At 42.5% G+C, this 15,822-nt stretch overlaps 1 protein-coding gene across 1 annotated transcript in view; it reads left to right on the top strand.

The window, feature by feature from the left end:
* Positions 1-917: 917 nt before the first annotated feature.
* The window catches only part of HSD17B4 (hydroxysteroid 17-beta dehydrogenase 4), a 68,273-nt gene continuing 53,368 nt past the window's right edge, over positions 918-15,822 (top strand). Inside the window, exons 1-4 of the mRNA XM_084778809.1 lie at positions 918-1,083; positions 2,797-2,850; positions 14,635-14,742; positions 15,820-15,822. The exon at positions 15,820-15,822 is cut by the window's right edge and continues 57 nt beyond it. Coding sequence (XP_084634935.1) covers positions 1,026-1,083; positions 2,797-2,850; positions 14,635-14,742; positions 15,820-15,822 — 223 coding nt within the window. The 5' untranslated portion in view covers positions 918-1,025. The remainder of the gene's footprint in view (positions 1,084-2,796; positions 2,851-14,634; positions 14,743-15,819) is intronic.

Raw genomic sequence — 15,822 nt, 5'->3', positions numbered from 1 at the left:
CATACATTGAAATATGGTCTAACTAGCTCTGTTTAGTTTTGTGGCTCCATTCTCTTCCCATCCCAACCTGGCCAGTATCTCCCTGCCTTGTAATGCCCCGCCCCCGCCAGCTTCCCTCCCCCCTCTCCTCCCTCGTTATTTAAACACTTCCCCTCTGCTTCACTTCCTCCTGACGTTCTTTCTTTTATCTTTCTTCCCTTCAAAGGTGCGTAGTGTTCCTTTATTTCATCAGCTCACTTACACACTTTTCTCACGAGTACTGTCAGGCTGCAGTGCTAAAGAAAAGTTAAGCACGATACTATCAACAACTTCAGTAGCCTTTTTGCTCATCTGTAAATTTGTGTCAAAGATCGAGCTGCTCAATATTTACTGACTGACTGACTATGTAATTTGGTGTTCCCAACATGTAAATACTAAACTCATTTAGAAGCACTTTTTTTTTCTGTTTTGTTTTGTTTTTGTTCTTGTTCACTGTGTCTGTTTGGGGAAGGCAGTAGTGCGGATAGGGTCCAGGATTCTGTATTTTCACAGTTTCGGAGTAGTTTTCATATAGTAGATCCACGGGATACACTCTGAGAAGTCTTGATCACGGCGAAGGGTAACTTTCTTTTTTAGACGCTACTTCAAAAAACTTCTCCCGCATGGAAGCCAAGAACTGTTTATCTGGGTCAATGGCTGAACTCAGAACACGTTAAATGAACGATGAAACTATAGGGAAATATATGCAAGTAGAGGGCGTTATAAGCTATTTCGCCACACAGATATTGGCAGCGCTCTTTTCTAAAAGAATTTCCAAGTCGCGTCTCTTGGACAGATTTTTCCCACTAAGTGGACTCCTACTGGACTACATTTCCCATGATGCCTAGGCAGACCCACGCAGGCGCACTTGAAAACACAGAGGCCAGTTTCCTGAAACCCGCAGGTCACTCGCTGGTGTCCCGCCCCTCCCCTCCCCGCCCCGCTGTCCTGGTCTTGCAAAGTGTACCAGGGGCATTGCCAGTGTGTGCGTGGTGCAGGCTAGACTCATGGCTTCGCCGCTGAGGTTCGACGGACGTGTGGTTCTGGTCACAGGCGCCGGGGGAGGTGAGCCTCGCACCGGGCCTGTAGTCGGGATGGCGGGGCTGCAGCGCTGGTGCTGAATCGGGAAGGGACATGCGTGGGCCGGGCACAGAGGGACACTGGGGACACCTGGCCACTGGGCAAGCCGGAGGTGCTCCAGGGTGCCAAGCCGGGAGGGGAGCTTCTAAGGCCCGCGCCTTTCCCAGGGGGAGGTGTCAGCCTGGTTGCCGGGTGCGCAGCTGGGTAAAAGTTCGCCCTCTCCCCTGTGTGTGGGCATAGACTGTGACTTTTGCTGCCTTTGGACGCTTAGGCCTCTGTCAAGTCACACGTGGGCTTAAAAAGACTTCTTGGGCCTGGCATTCCACCCAAGGAGTTGAGATACCAGCCACTTGACTTTGAATGGTCAGTCGTTTAGTGTTTGTTTTCTTCTGCGTCATGATTCAAGGACTTGAGAGGGCTACCCACCAAAGTTCACCAGAATTGTGGCAAAGGTCGCCAACTCATGTGTGTGAAAGGGCGAGAGGTGATCCAGAGATAACACGGGCATAGAGGAGAACTTGAGAACAAAGGCATTTCTGAAGTGAGCTAGCCAGTGGGGAAGCTGCCAGTCTTTAATTTCAAAACAGAGAATTGGGATTGAAACAGGGCTAATTTTAAAGGACAGAGAACGCAATAACTCACGCTCGGGTAGATGTTTGGCCGTGAGATTCCTTCATTAGTTTCACACCAGTGAGTGGCCTCTTACTACCATGTGTGCATGGTACTGACTTAATTAGCCTTCGACCTCTCACTCCTGTACTTAAAAGGGCGCTCCTTTACCACTTGCTATTGTTGAGACAGGCTGTCGTCAAGCCCAAGCTGGCTTTCAGCTCCTGGCCTTCCTTCCTCCACCTGTATATTTATTTGTATGTTTGTCAGTTTATCCTAGATATAAATTTCTTATTAAGCTTCTTCACTTATCAATTAAATGTGTCAATTAAAATTGGGGGGGGGGGGAGGGGAAGGTAAAATAGTTTAAGCCAGAGAGAAATCTTCTACCCCAAAAGGTTATCACTACTTGTCAGCCTCATATATTCAGGGTTAAAATGCTTTGTAGATGACAGTTTCGTAGTCAAGGTTCAGCACAGGTTATAGAAGTCACTAGATATTTTAGAATAAGAAAGAATTCAGCAGAAGAATTTGGGTTTGAGGTGACGTTTTGGAACTCATGCCCTTGAGCTGTCTTCGATCTCTGTTATTATCCAAGTAGCCTAGGGCATCAGGGACCTGAGGTATGGAGGCTGCCATTCAAGGACTAGGAGATAGGTCAAGAAGTTGCCCCTTCAGGCAGTTTTTTGTTTTTGTTTTTTTGTTTTGTTTTGTTTTTTTAAGTCCAGAGGTCATTTGAAGAGAAGCAGTTGCTTACGCAGCAAGCAGCAGAGTCTGGGTAAGGTGGTATCTGACTCCTTATACTTTTAAAATTTCATGCAAATGCATCTAGTGGTGGACTCCAGTTCATATTTGCTATTCTGGAGGCCAGGGAGAATGCTGGGAAATGGGTGGAAAAACATGGTTTTAACTTTAACTTTTGCAGTCAGAGGAGGGTGGAGAGGTCGCTGACAGTACCAATGAAGATGCCATCTTCTACTATTTTAACTAATTTGTTGACTTATTATTTCAAAATGGAGATCAAGTTTCATGGACTAAACTAATTACACTAATATTTTTCAACTTTATGTTTATTTTGTTTCTGATTAGGATTGGGCCGAGCTTATGCCCTGGCATTTGCAGAAAGAGGAGCATTAGTTGTTGGTAAGTTGTATTTTTCCTTTCAATTAGTACCTGTTAGCAAAACTACAGTTTTCACAAGTGCCCTTTGTCCTTCTGAGGCATACTTAATTAAGATTTAATTCCACAATTTGTGCTTCTGTCAGAGATATTTTTAGTTTAAGGCTAACTTTTTTCTTTCTAAAGGTTGGATATCTATTACTTTCTTTTTAAAGCAGAATCTTATTTAGCCTTGGCTTGCTGAGGTTACAGGTATTCACCACCATGGCCTGCTTTTCTAAAGTAAGCTACTTTTGTACACGTTCTCATTTAGAAGAATTGATAAAGAGGTATAAACATTCTTCACTTTTTGAGGTACAGGCTTATCTTCTAATAAGAGATTAAAGGAGAAGCCCTGGGTGAGTACCTTGGTCAAAGTAAGAAATAGTTGAAAGTTGAAGGGAGACAGGAAGCCATAACTATGAGTTACTTTTTTTCTTTTCTTTTCTTTTTTTTTTTCCCCCCCCAAAACTGTCTCAATGGAAAGCCTTTTAAAACTTTTAAAAATTTAAAAAAATGCTGGGGGTTTGAAGAATACCTGCGTGGTTAGGATTGGCATCGTGTGTTTGGAAGTTGGGGGTGAGTGAGTGCCAGCGCAGGGGGTGTGTGTAGGGCAGAAGCTCTGGCCGGACGATACTTCGGGGCATATTTCCTAGGATAAAACTGTTGGCTGGCAGTGGCCGCCTAAATTTTGGACACTGTGAGGTTTGGCAAGGCTGTGTATTTTAGTCTCCCTTTGTCGCGTCTTTTTGAGGGTGTTTCGTGCCCAGGCCTGAAGACACATGTTTCATCTGTCTTCATGTACTATTAAGTTCTTCGTACTTTACCTCTAGCCTGTGTGTTTATCGTGGAAATTCTACTCACTTTTTGAATTTTCACGCATCTTGTTTGATCTTTCCAATCTCCTAAAGGACCCTAGAATATTTCCTTCTGGAAAGAGGACATCTTGGTCACTGGTGCTTTTATTGTTGACATGTTCTTTTCTGGACAAGGGGCTGTATGAGGATTTTCTTGTCCCTTACATAGTATGTAAACTTATTCCAGACCAGGGATAATGGGGATTCTTGTAATCCTAGCAGTTAGGAGGTGGACACAGGAAGATCAGAAGTTCAAGGCAGCATAGTGAGTTCAAGGCCAGCTAAAGCTACATGAGAACCTCTCTCAAAAACCAAAACAAACGAGCAAATAGTCCCCCCACCTCCCAAACCAACCCAAAATTCCCAGGACAACAAACGAAACACAAAGTTGCATAGACATCACTCATCCCAAAATCTCAAATATTATTTCATAAGTAATTTCAGAGCAGGCAAGCTTGGGGTCTACAGTCAGACTCTTTTTCAGAGTTCTAAAGGAAATACACTAAAGTGACATAAGCATCTATGCATCAGTGCTTATGTTCCTATAACCTTTGAATATGTTCAATTCAGATGACAAGTATTTGAATTCAAAGAAGAGACCAAATATACAAGGACAAAATGTCTATTTATTCTCTTATTGCCTTGGTTACTGTGATATTGCAATAAGTCCTAGCTAAAAGTCCAAGCAGGCAGAATTAAAATATTTGCTAAACACAACAGAAAAAAATGGTTTTAGTTAGGTATTAAAGCTTTGTGAAGCTACAGACAGAAAGACAGACAGACAGATACCCCCCTCTCCCCCCTACCCCCCACATACCCTACACACTCTTAAATTTCAAGACAGTTCTTTGTAGCCCAGCCTGTCCTGGGATTTGTTGCTAACCTTGCCTGGCATTCAGCTTGCAGTTTTTCTGCCTTGACCTCCCAAATGCTGGGGTTGATCACAGGTGTGCACGACCACACCAGGCTTGAAACGGCCGACCTTTTTGACAGCTGCTTACCCTTTTCTCATCTGAGATGTTCCTGGGAACTTTATGGGTCACAAGGTATTTTGTTCTTCATTAAGCAGCACCCTGCTCTTTTTTTTTAGCATTTAAAACAGTGCATAGACACCTTGCTTCAGTGCTTCGATGTATAGCACTGACCTTTTTGTTACTGTTTTTTGTTCATCGTGATGGTTTGGTTTACCTTGGTTCTGGAAGATTGAGCCATTGTATATCCTATGTTTGGCTTGGGATGGTGATAAGTATAAGACCTCAAAAATTAAGTAGCTTGTCTCTGATCTAAATCATTGCTAGATTACAGTGAGTTTACGGTCTAACATCGTAATGGCTTGTTGAGATAGATAGATATTCTTTTCTTTATGACTGTTCAGCTGTTCTTGTGGTGCGATCCCAGGTGGCAGATTAGCTCTTACCTTGACCATTGCTATTGGGTCAGAGGTGATATAGTGCTGTGTGCCAGATCAATTGGGCTGTAGGTAAGCCTGTAAAGCTTTTTCTTAATCAGTGACTGATGGGGAAGGGCCCAGTCCATTGTGGGTGGGGCCATCCCTGGGCTGGTGGTCCTGGGTTCCATAAGAAAGCAGGCTGAGCAAGCCATGAGGACAAGCCGGGAGCAGCTCTCCTCTATGATCTCTGCACCAGCTCCTGCCTCTCAAGTTCCCATCCTGTTGGGGTTTCTGTCCTGACTTCCTGTGATGATGGACTGTGGTAGAAACCCTAAATGACATGCTGGAACTAGCTGTTGGTTGGCTGTAGAATCTCCTGCTGAGAAGTGGTGTGCTTTTTCCACGCCGATTTCTGTGACCAAGTCCTTTAGCCAAGCCTGAAGCTAGGGGCATCATTTTTGGATGTTTTCTAATTTCATATTACAAATGTTACGTTTTATATTCCGCATTATAAAGTATTTTGGGATTAAAAAAAAAGATTCATTTAATTCTGTATACACTGTTCTGTCTGCATGTAACACCTACATGCCAGAAGAGGGCACCAGATCACATTATAGATGGTTGTGAGCCACCATGTGGTTACTGGGAATTTAACTCAGGACCTCTGGAAGAGCAGTCAGTGCTCTTAACCTCTGAGCCATCTCTCCTGTCCACATTTTGGAATATTTAAATTTGGGCATAAAATTTTCTTTTCCAGTTAAGATACAAACTTAATTTCAAACCTTGCTTTAAGCCCCATATGATAGCACACACCTGTAAATCCCAGAGCATAGGACTTACATCCTACCACTGCACATTGGTTTTGTACACATTACATGTGTCAGTAAAGGTGTGCACATGCCTGAGCTAGGTGCTGAGAACTGAAGGGAGGTGAGCTGTACCCAGTTCTCCAAGTAAAGTTCTAGCTTGAGCTTGAATGTAAGATAGATTGAGGTCTTCTAGCAGGAACTTTAGTTGAAAAGTCGGAAAGTTTTGTTCCTTCGCACTGAGGAGGCAGCATCTTGGAGAATTACGTTACGTTCTTAGGAAGTAAGATGGGCGTGGCTTCCTTTCTGGGCTGTACTCCCATAATAGTGGGTAAAGCAGATCTTTAGCTCCTGTGGGCTGCACAGTGTTTCCACCCTTGTGCCCTGGAAAGCAGGTGAAAGTTCAAATCCTGCTTCTATTGCCTAATTACATAATCTCTTTGTAGCTACTTTCCCTAATCTCTAGGGTTATAGTGAGATTAAATTGTGTGAAAAGTCGAAGACCTTTATAGAGAAAAAGCTAAAGGAGCCAGCATTACACCAAGTACCAGGCACACACAGTGTGTGCCAGAACTGGACTGAATTCATTGGTCAACGTGAAATCTTGTTTAAAAGCCTTTTTAAAATTAACTTTTTCATCAGTGTGTGTGTGTGTCTGTGTGTGTGTTAAAATGGTGAAGCCTAGTCTCATAATGGTGTTTTGAGGTGGCACCACTGGAGGAGATTAGGTTTCAGTGGGCCCCTGCTATATAAAGTAGTCTGCTTTAGTCAATTAGTTATGGTAGTTAAAAACACACCATAAATCTATGCAAGAAGTGATGGTGGTTTAGAAAGGATGATAGGGATGGAGGTTAAACTCCAGGTGTATTAGGTGGGATGGGATCTGCTGAATGGGTATGAATTGTAAGGGAAAGAAAAGTCAAGGATGACTCCAGGGTTTTTGAGTTGAATATCTGAGAAATGAATAGTGTTCATTTCCTAAGACAGGGAAGAATGAGGGAGGAACAGGTGGCAGACAGGGACATTTCTATTAGATTTGCAGTAGGCGATCGCAGCAGCGTTCTGAGATGAAGGTCAGGCGTAAGTTGAAAACATATCTCCCTTTTCTATTTATCTCTTCCTCTCTCTCTGTCACTGTCATATGTAGCCCAGGCTGGCCCAGAATTTAGTCTGTAGTCAAGGATGGCCTTCAACTCTTGATCCTCCTTGAGTGATCAGTCTCCACTGTACATCCACTGTTGGTCTCTGACAGTGTAGTTCCCCCACAGAAAACAGAATGTTAGATTTAGAGATTAAATGAGCCCCTGCTGCTCCGTGTTCCTGTCCGGATGTGAGATCTAAACCTTCTCCCTGCACAGGTGCACGGTAGCACTGAGGACAGAGAAGCAGGAAGAGGTTGGCTTAGTTTTCTTCTCCTTTAAGGAGATGTTTGCCTCCTTCCTGGTGAGGCAAAGAAAATCAATTAGAGGGATTGCTAAGGCTTGACTGACATTATTGAAACTGGATCCCAATTGTGCTGAGGTGTAGCCTTTTGAAGAGGATTGAGTCAGCAAAACTCTGCCCTCCTGAATGAGATAGCACCCATCTAAAGGGATCAGGGTTGAAGGGAGTTCTCCTTTGTATTTTGTCTCCTTTTGTCATTTAGTCTTAGCCTTCTTCCCTTCTGGAGGGTGTGGCCAAAAGACACCAGTAAGGAAATAGAGTCCAGTCTTCATCAGGGAATCATTTGGGGGCATTCTAATCACTAGAAGGGTAAAAGTTATGTTTAGTAACTTCCCAGTCTTTTTTTTTTTTTTTTGAGACAGGGCTTCTCTTGTAGTCCTGGCTGTCCTGGACTCACTTTGTAGACCAGGCTGGCCTCAAACACACAGGATCTGCCTGCCTTTGTCTTCCAAGTCCTGGGATTAAAGAAGGCTTGGCACATGCTTTTAGCAGCAGGAGCAGGTCAAGTCAGGAAGCTAGTCAAGGAGTTTGTTTTCCCAATGGCTCGTCCCTTCTGAGCCCTTCACATATTTAGATACATTTGTAGCCATTCTAGAAAAGATTTCTCCTGAGCCAAGGCTACTGTCTCTCCCCCCCCCCCCCCCCCATACAGTGGGAACAATACTCTGCTACTCTGTTCTCTGGCAGTCAAGTGTAGTTTAAGAAGCTTCATGCCTGGTGGTGGTGGCACACGCCTTTAATCCCAGCACTTGGGAGGCAGGGGCAGGTGGATTGCAGTGAGTTCCAGGTCAGCTTGATCTACAAAGTGAGTCCAGGACAGCCAAGGCTAGAGAGACCCTGTCTCGAAAAACAAAACAAACAAACAAACAAGAAACCTCACAAGGTCCTCAGCAACTGCTGGCTATGCCTTGTAGGAGCTTGTCTTTCTGTAACGTAAATATGTATATGTGCACATCACACACACACACACACACACAGTGAAATACACCTTGTTAATTTTTCTTTTGTCTCTCTTTTGAAGCAGATATTATTGTCATATAACCTAGCCTGCCCTTGAACTCCTGATCCTCTTGCCTTCACTCCTAAGTACTGGGATTATAGATAGTTTACATTTAAAATTACTTTTGGGGGCCAGTGAGCTTGCTCCGCAGGTTTAGGGCCTTTCAGAGGAGCCTCATGACTCCTTCCCCAGGACCTATCTAGTAGAAGGGGCTTAAGTCAGAGAACTGAATCCTTCTCTTCAGATTTCCCTTCTGCCTTCACATGAGCCCATGGCCCCTGTGTGCCTCCCCAAATACATACACTAAAAATTTTTTTTGGTAGTAGTCAGGACATAAACATAAACTGGTTTTAAAAAACCCATTGGGGCCAAGCTATTGTGAAGTTAATGAAATGCTGTTTGGGGCTGTGGGTGGTGCTAGGCATTAAACCCAAGGCTTGTGCCTGCTGCATACACACCGTTTCTACTGTTCCATCTCCAGCTGAAGGAAATGACCTTTCGCCTTTTCTGGAAATTCAATCTTATGCATGCTGGGCAAGTGCTTTTCCACTGAGCTATGTCTCTAGCCCCAAAGTAATTCTTTTTAAAACAATTTTCAAATTACATCATCATCATCATCATCATCATCAGTTTGTATGTATGTAGGGTGGGGGTGTGCATGCCATAATGTACATGTAGAGTTCAGAGGACAGCTTGTAGGAGGTAGTTCTCTCCTTTCCCCAACGTGAGTCCTGGGAATCGAACCTCCGTTGTCAGGCTTGGTAATAAGTTCCTTTACCCACTGAGTCATCTTGCTGACTTTCATTTCGATTGTCAGTGGAACTGGATATGACTTGGTGACAAATCCTTTGAATGTTAGATGAACATGAATATGTGTAAGTTATGCATTACTCTTTAAATTACATCAGTATTACTCTTACTGGGTGGGTGGAGAAGTGCAAAGTTAGAAGAAATTTCTGTATAAGCTATAGTGGAAAGGCAACTTGTGATTAACAAAAGCCCTGGAGTGAGCCTAGGCTATACGACATCTTCAGAGTTGGCTAATGAGTAACAGGAAACTCACTACAGATTTGAGCAAGGTACTAAGACTATAACCGCTACCTTGGACTGTGGCTCTAGCGGCAGTGAAGCTGTGTTAGGATCAATCGGAGGCAAGCGTTCAGCAGTTTAGGTACAAAATGACACAAAGGACGGAAGGGGGAATAGAGAGTTCATCAGAGAGTCTGGCAGCTTCTCACTACAAACCTAAAGTTTATAGCGTGACGTACCTGGCAGGGCACTGGATCCAAGCTGGGAGGGAGCTCAGTAAACAGCTGGAGAATCGTCATGAAATTGAAGGCAAAACTGAATGCCTTACTGCCGGTGCTTTTCAGAACTGGAGAAAGACAAAAGTTATGCAAAGTAAAAGTGAGCTGTCCTGGAGAGATGGCAAAGCTGGTAAAAATGCTCACTGTGTAAGCATGAGGTCAGAAGTTAGAGTCCCAGAAACCACGTTGAGAGAGAATGCTGGGCGTAGTGGCTCAGGGGGCTGCAATCTCAGCACTTGGGAAGCTAGCCATTCAGATACCTGAGGCTCCTCAGCCAGTTAGCCTAGTCAGTGAGTGCCAGGCCAAGGAGAGACCCTGTCTCAAAACTAAGGAAGATGGGCAACCACATCAAAGGTTGACATTTGACATCCACACATCTGGGCAGATGCCCATCTGCACGTACATAAATCCCCTGCAAAAACACACAGCACAAAAGTGTGCTGTATTTTTATTTCTTCAGTTCTGGTTTAACGGCCCTGATAATAGGAAACCAAGGCATATTTCTCTCCCCTCCCCTCCCGTCCTTTTTGTCTGTTTATCTTTTGAGACAAAATTTCATAGTTCATGCTGATGTAGTCCTCATCTTTGTAGCCCAGGCTGGCCTCTGATCTTAGATTTTCTTGCCTCAGCCTCCCAAGCGCTGTGATTACAAATGTGCATCACTATGTCTGGCTCATGTTTCTCAATACTTCTTATTAGCTTCATCTAAGGAATCATAATGTGCCAGGGCAAAGGACAGAGAAGGAATGAGAAAACCCATTTCCAAGAACCATGGCTTGCACAGCAGATGAAATAATTATGGATAAATCCAGACTTTCCTATAAGGTTTACACAAAACACTGAAAAACAATGCTATGATACACTCAGGTGGGACCTTTCTACACTCAGGTAGGACCTTTTTTCCTTTTCAACCTTTGATAGGCCAGCCTGGTCTACAGAGCAAGTCCCAGGGCAGCCAGAGAAACCCTGTCTTGAAGAAAATCAAAAACCAAACTAACAATAACAAAAAACCTAACCAGCCAACCAACCCAAAGATCCTAGAGAAACATCCCCAAATAACTTGTGGTGAGGTAAGCAGGCAAAGGGGTAGAGGTTATTAATGACTAATCAGCTCATGAGAGTAAAGTGATCATTCAATATTGCGCAAAGAAATGTGAGTTAAAACAAGGGCTGGAATGTATGACTGTGCTTCAGATTGACAAGCATAATAGACAACACTGTGAGAAGTGGATTGTGGAGTGCTGTATGTGTGTGTGTGTGTGTGTGCGCATGAGAGAGAGAGAGAGAGAGAGAGAGAGAGAGAGAGAGAGAGAGAGAGAGAGAGAGAGAGCGAGCGCGAGCAGATTTTTGGGAGGACCCCCTCCTCCAACCCAACAAACAGAACAAAACTTCTATAACCCTGAATAGACTGCCCAGCTAACTTACTTATGTATTTAAAATAACAAGAAAAGAGGAAAATAATTTGCTTAAGAAGCAAACAAACAAACAAACCCTTCCAGGACATGAGCTAATCTTATTTTTTTTGGACCTGATGTAGTCCAGGTTGGTCTAGAATTCACTGTGGACTTTGAAACGCTTGGTCCTCTTTCCTCTGCCTCCCATGTGCTAGCATTACAAGCACATGCCAGGACACCTGGCCCTTGAAAGGAATTTTAAAATGGAGAATTTACAAATATAGCAATCACGCTTTAGAAACTTGTGATTGGTCCAGCTGAGAACACTATCTGAGCTGCCATGATTTCCCCACGCATGGCATGCACTCTAGAGGAGCGCGTGCTGTACCTTTCCTCTGTATTTTCCTCAAGCAAACATGCTCAGGTCCGCCCCCTCCTTTTCTGGAATTGAACTCAGGACCTTTGGAAGAGCAGGCAGTACTCTTAACCTCTGAGCCATCTCTCCAGCCTCCTCAGATTTTCTGAGTAGAAATGATTGTTTATTTTTAAGGCTGAGTAGCTTGTGTGTGACAGGGGAACAAAGTGCTCTTGTAGTAGGAAGTCCTGCTTCTAGACTAAAAATTGTATTTAACATAGTCTAAGAGTCTGGGTTAATGTGCAAACCGTATTTTCATCCATTAAATGTGTCAGTGTATAATCATTAAAAGATGGGAACCATACATTAATATACACTTCTGGGCTTGTTCCCTTTGCATCTGGACCTTTTGCCATGCATCGACGTGGCCGCCATGCTGCATAGTGTGGGTACCAACAGTTCTTTTCATGTTAGATTACAGATGCATTTGAAAATTATTGCTATCCAAGCCATCCAGCATGTGAACAGGGTGTTTGTAGCCCTGGATTGAGAGCTGGTGATTGAATGAATTTGTTAGTTTATTCCTCTTATGTGGAGACCTTTTGACTATCCTTTTTCTCGGTGTTTATGTGTTGACCTGCACTTTCTAACGTCTCCACTTGGGAGCAGTGTTTCATTACACAGGGGAACTGTTCTCTCTCCACTTAAAAGCTGTATCTGTCAGTTTGGTCTTGGAAGTTCTTGTGCTATTTTACTTTATTTTTTTTTTTTTAAGAATGAGGAAAGGGAAGAGGAGAGTGTTATAACTATATTTTAATTATAAATGTAAAATTAATTTAGAAAGAGTCATCAAAACTCTTGCTTGTCTTAAAATTTGATTATTTTTAGCTAGTTCTTTTTTGTTATTTGAATAATTGCATGGGGAAGAACAATTAATAGAATTTAGATTTTGAAGAATCATCCCCCTTTCCATGTTTTGAGGGTTAATGTAAACCTATATATGATTTGTGTCTTTGCAGAAAGTTTTAATTTTCATCAAGACTGGTAATATTACTTGATTAGGAAGACATATTCTTGCCTAAATTTAGGAAAACAGATTTCTTTAAAAAAGAACAAAAGAAAAGGACTTAAAACACATTTATTGTGGCTGTTTTAACATGTGGCTAAGTGTTGGCTTTTTTCCTCTGTCATCCCTTTATCTCCTTAGTCATATACTACACCTTGAACCCTCACTTTTAAAAGAAACATTTTTATTCAGAAAACAAAGACAAAAACAAAAAACCCCCAAACCAAACTCATTAATATTAATTGTAGTGTGTACCCTCTCACCATTTGTAGTAAGCATTTGTTAGGTTTATACTCTTCAAAATCATGTGGCAGCCCTACAGAAATGGCCCACTCACAGTACAATCTTGGCTTCAAATAGTTTTACTCTAAGTTACTTGGCATTGCTCTGTATGTTTCATTAGTGTTTGGATGCCATTTTATAAAACTTCCCTTGAATTATTGTGCCACTTGCATTTGTCATCTGTCCCTAGTACCTGGTTACTTTGGCATGATGTATCCTTTACGCTAACATCTTTCATTATTCACTTAACTTTCAGTAAGTTAGAAACCGAGGGCCAGCACTCTTCCCATGCATTATGTGTTGCACTGTAGATTTTCTCTGAAAATAGCCAGTGTATAGTTGATGTTAGCAATTGTGTAAGTGAGTGTATGGAGATTTTGTGCGTTTACTTGTTAAACATAGATGAAATTATGGTATAAACTAGTGACCAAAAACATTAATTTCATATATAATTTGTGATCTCTTTTAATAGATGTTTTCCTGAATGCTAGATTATGACATTGTGTTTTGGGAAAATTTTACAAATATTTCTGTCTGCTTAGTGTTTTGAAGTCACATAATATATGTATATATATGTATACATACATATATATATATATAAGTATGTATATATATACATTTATGCATGCACACCTACATTAAATAATTTTTTTTTTGGCCATGGGGAGGTTACTTTATAGTTTGTATCTTTTGTATTAAGAACACAGTGTGAGTGCTAACCTCAGCTTTAAGTTTACAGTACAAATAGGCACTATGTTACATAGTAAGTCTATGTAAATATTCATCTTCCATAACTGAAACTTCAGGCCTATTAACATTACCCAGGTCCAATTTTTTCCAGTTTGTGGCAACTGTCTTTCTATTCTGTGAGTCTATGAATTTGACTAATCTAAAAACCACATATGAGGGGATCCGTTTAGTGCTTGTCCATCTCTGGTTGCCTTACTTCACCTAGTACAGTGTCCTTAGGGTTTACTTCCTTTGTCTATTTGCCAGACGCGGATGTTGGGTTGCATCTATACCTCAGCTGCGGTGAATGGTGCTGCAGTGCTAGTGGCTCTGCAATATCTGAAGAGGGTTTCTATTGTGCTTTTTTTTTTTTTTTAACTTTTTTTCTTTCTCTGAGACAGGGTTTCTCTGTGTAGCCTTGGCTTTCTTGGACTCGCTTTGTAGACTGGTTGTTTTTTCTCTTGACTTTAGTTCTTTAGGCTAAGTGCTTTCCAATAGATTGCTGGTGGTTTTCTTCTTAATTTTTAATTTTATTAATGTACTTGATTGTGCGTATTTATGGGGCTCAGCATGTTATTTTTATATACACATACAGCATGTATCAATCAAATCAATCATGTGTGGTCTTCACCTTTCTTCCATATTCCCCCCACCCCCGCCTCCCATCCCTAGTCATCGTTAGGTTATTTTTAGGCCCACTTTGTGTATTTGTTGTAAAGTTTCCAGAAACCTCTGCATTGTTTTCTTGTATATTTATTCTTGAAGTGATTTTTTTTCCACACCCTTAACCCACTCATCCCCGCCTCCAGTTGCTTTTTTCAAAAGGGGTTAAGTCACATCCCTTTCCATTCCAGGAGAGGAAAAGCCTAGTGACGTAAAGAATTCATAAATGCTTAAGGATTTTTTGCTGTTTTTTTGAAACCTTTGCTTTCTTGGTGCTGGAGATGAATCTGGGCTTTGCATAAGTGAGGCAAGGACTCTACAGCAGAGCTACGTCCCAGCCAAGAGGCCTGTGATAACACGTTTTACCTCGTGTTCAGTAAGATTGCCGATAATGGAGGGAGGAGATGGGCACACTGGAGAAATACACCAGTAATTTGAATTTAATATCTAACATACTTGCTTGTTTTTGTATTGCAGTGAATGACTTAGGAGGAGACTTCAAGGGAGTTGGTAAAGGCTCCTCGGCTGCAGACAAGGTTGTGGAGGAAATAAGAAGGAAAGGCGGGAAAGCAGTTGCCAATTACGGTACTTGACAGTTTATTCTCATTTTACTGATGAAAACTGTTCATGTTAGTAATCCTTGAGAAATAAGTCAGCATTATACTGTAATTAGGGCAACAGCCCTTCCAGGTTTTCCAAATGCTAAGGCTTTTCTGGGTTAGAAGCTCAGCAGCCGTTGGAAGGGCTGGGCAGGCAAGGCTCAGGAAGCTGTTGAGGCTATTAGAGCTTGTACAGCCCTTACAGGCTCACCTGGATGCGCCTCCAGGCTTACGCTGGAAGTCTGCATTTTCAGCAGTAAGCACTGATGACAAGAAAGTCTAAAATCCAAGTGCTGAACAGCCTGCGGCTTGTTGAGTGCTAGCATGAAGTCATATGTAGACCATTTCACAACTGACCTCACCTGACAGAGTGTGCTTAGTTCCAAATAGGCACGGTAGAAACTACGTGAAATTACCTTTGGGTGTGAGTGTAAGGCATACAGGACGTATAAATAAGCGTGGCTATCCTGCACTTTTTGGCTCATAGCCACTTATAAGTGAGTGGATGAAATACCACCCGTGTCTTTTTAGATTGGGGCTACCTCACGTAGGATACAAAATTTGAAACTCAGGCAAAACTTGAAGTGGACGGCCCAGCCTGGCTGCTGGAGCTCCTCAGGCAGGCGCACCTTCCCTCAGAGTATACAAAGTTTACAAGGGGAGTCCATGTCAGGGAACGCATGAATAGCCAACAGTTAGTCTTTTTCAGCATTTCTCAGTTTGGATTTTAGAGACATGGTTTCTCTGTGTAGCCCTGGCTGTCCTGAATTTGGATCTGTAGACTAGGCTGGCCTCAAACTCAGAGGTCCTTCTGCCTCTGCCTCCTGAGTGCTGGGATTAGAGGCTCTTGTCAGCGTTTCTCATTCACCCTGTTCTACCCTTATTTGCTGGTTAATGAATTGTCCGGCATAAACATTTCTTTGGTACTTTTAGAGTCTGTGTTGGTTGTTATGTGCCTTTTAAGTTTAACTCTGTTGGGTGACAGTATCACTCATGTGCTCTCAGCCACAGAAAGAGATCTGTGAGGCAGAGTATTCAAGTTTTGTCCCCAATTCTCTTCTAGATT

The sequence above is a fragment of the Acomys minous genome (assembly GCF_964271855.1).
Source record: "Acomys minous genome assembly, chromosome: 4".
Classification (NCBI taxonomy): Eukaryota; Metazoa; Chordata; class Mammalia; order Rodentia; family Muridae; genus Acomys; species Acomys minous.
The sequence above is the reverse complement of the archived record's forward strand: the minus strand, read 5'-3'. Positions and strand labels throughout refer to the sequence as shown.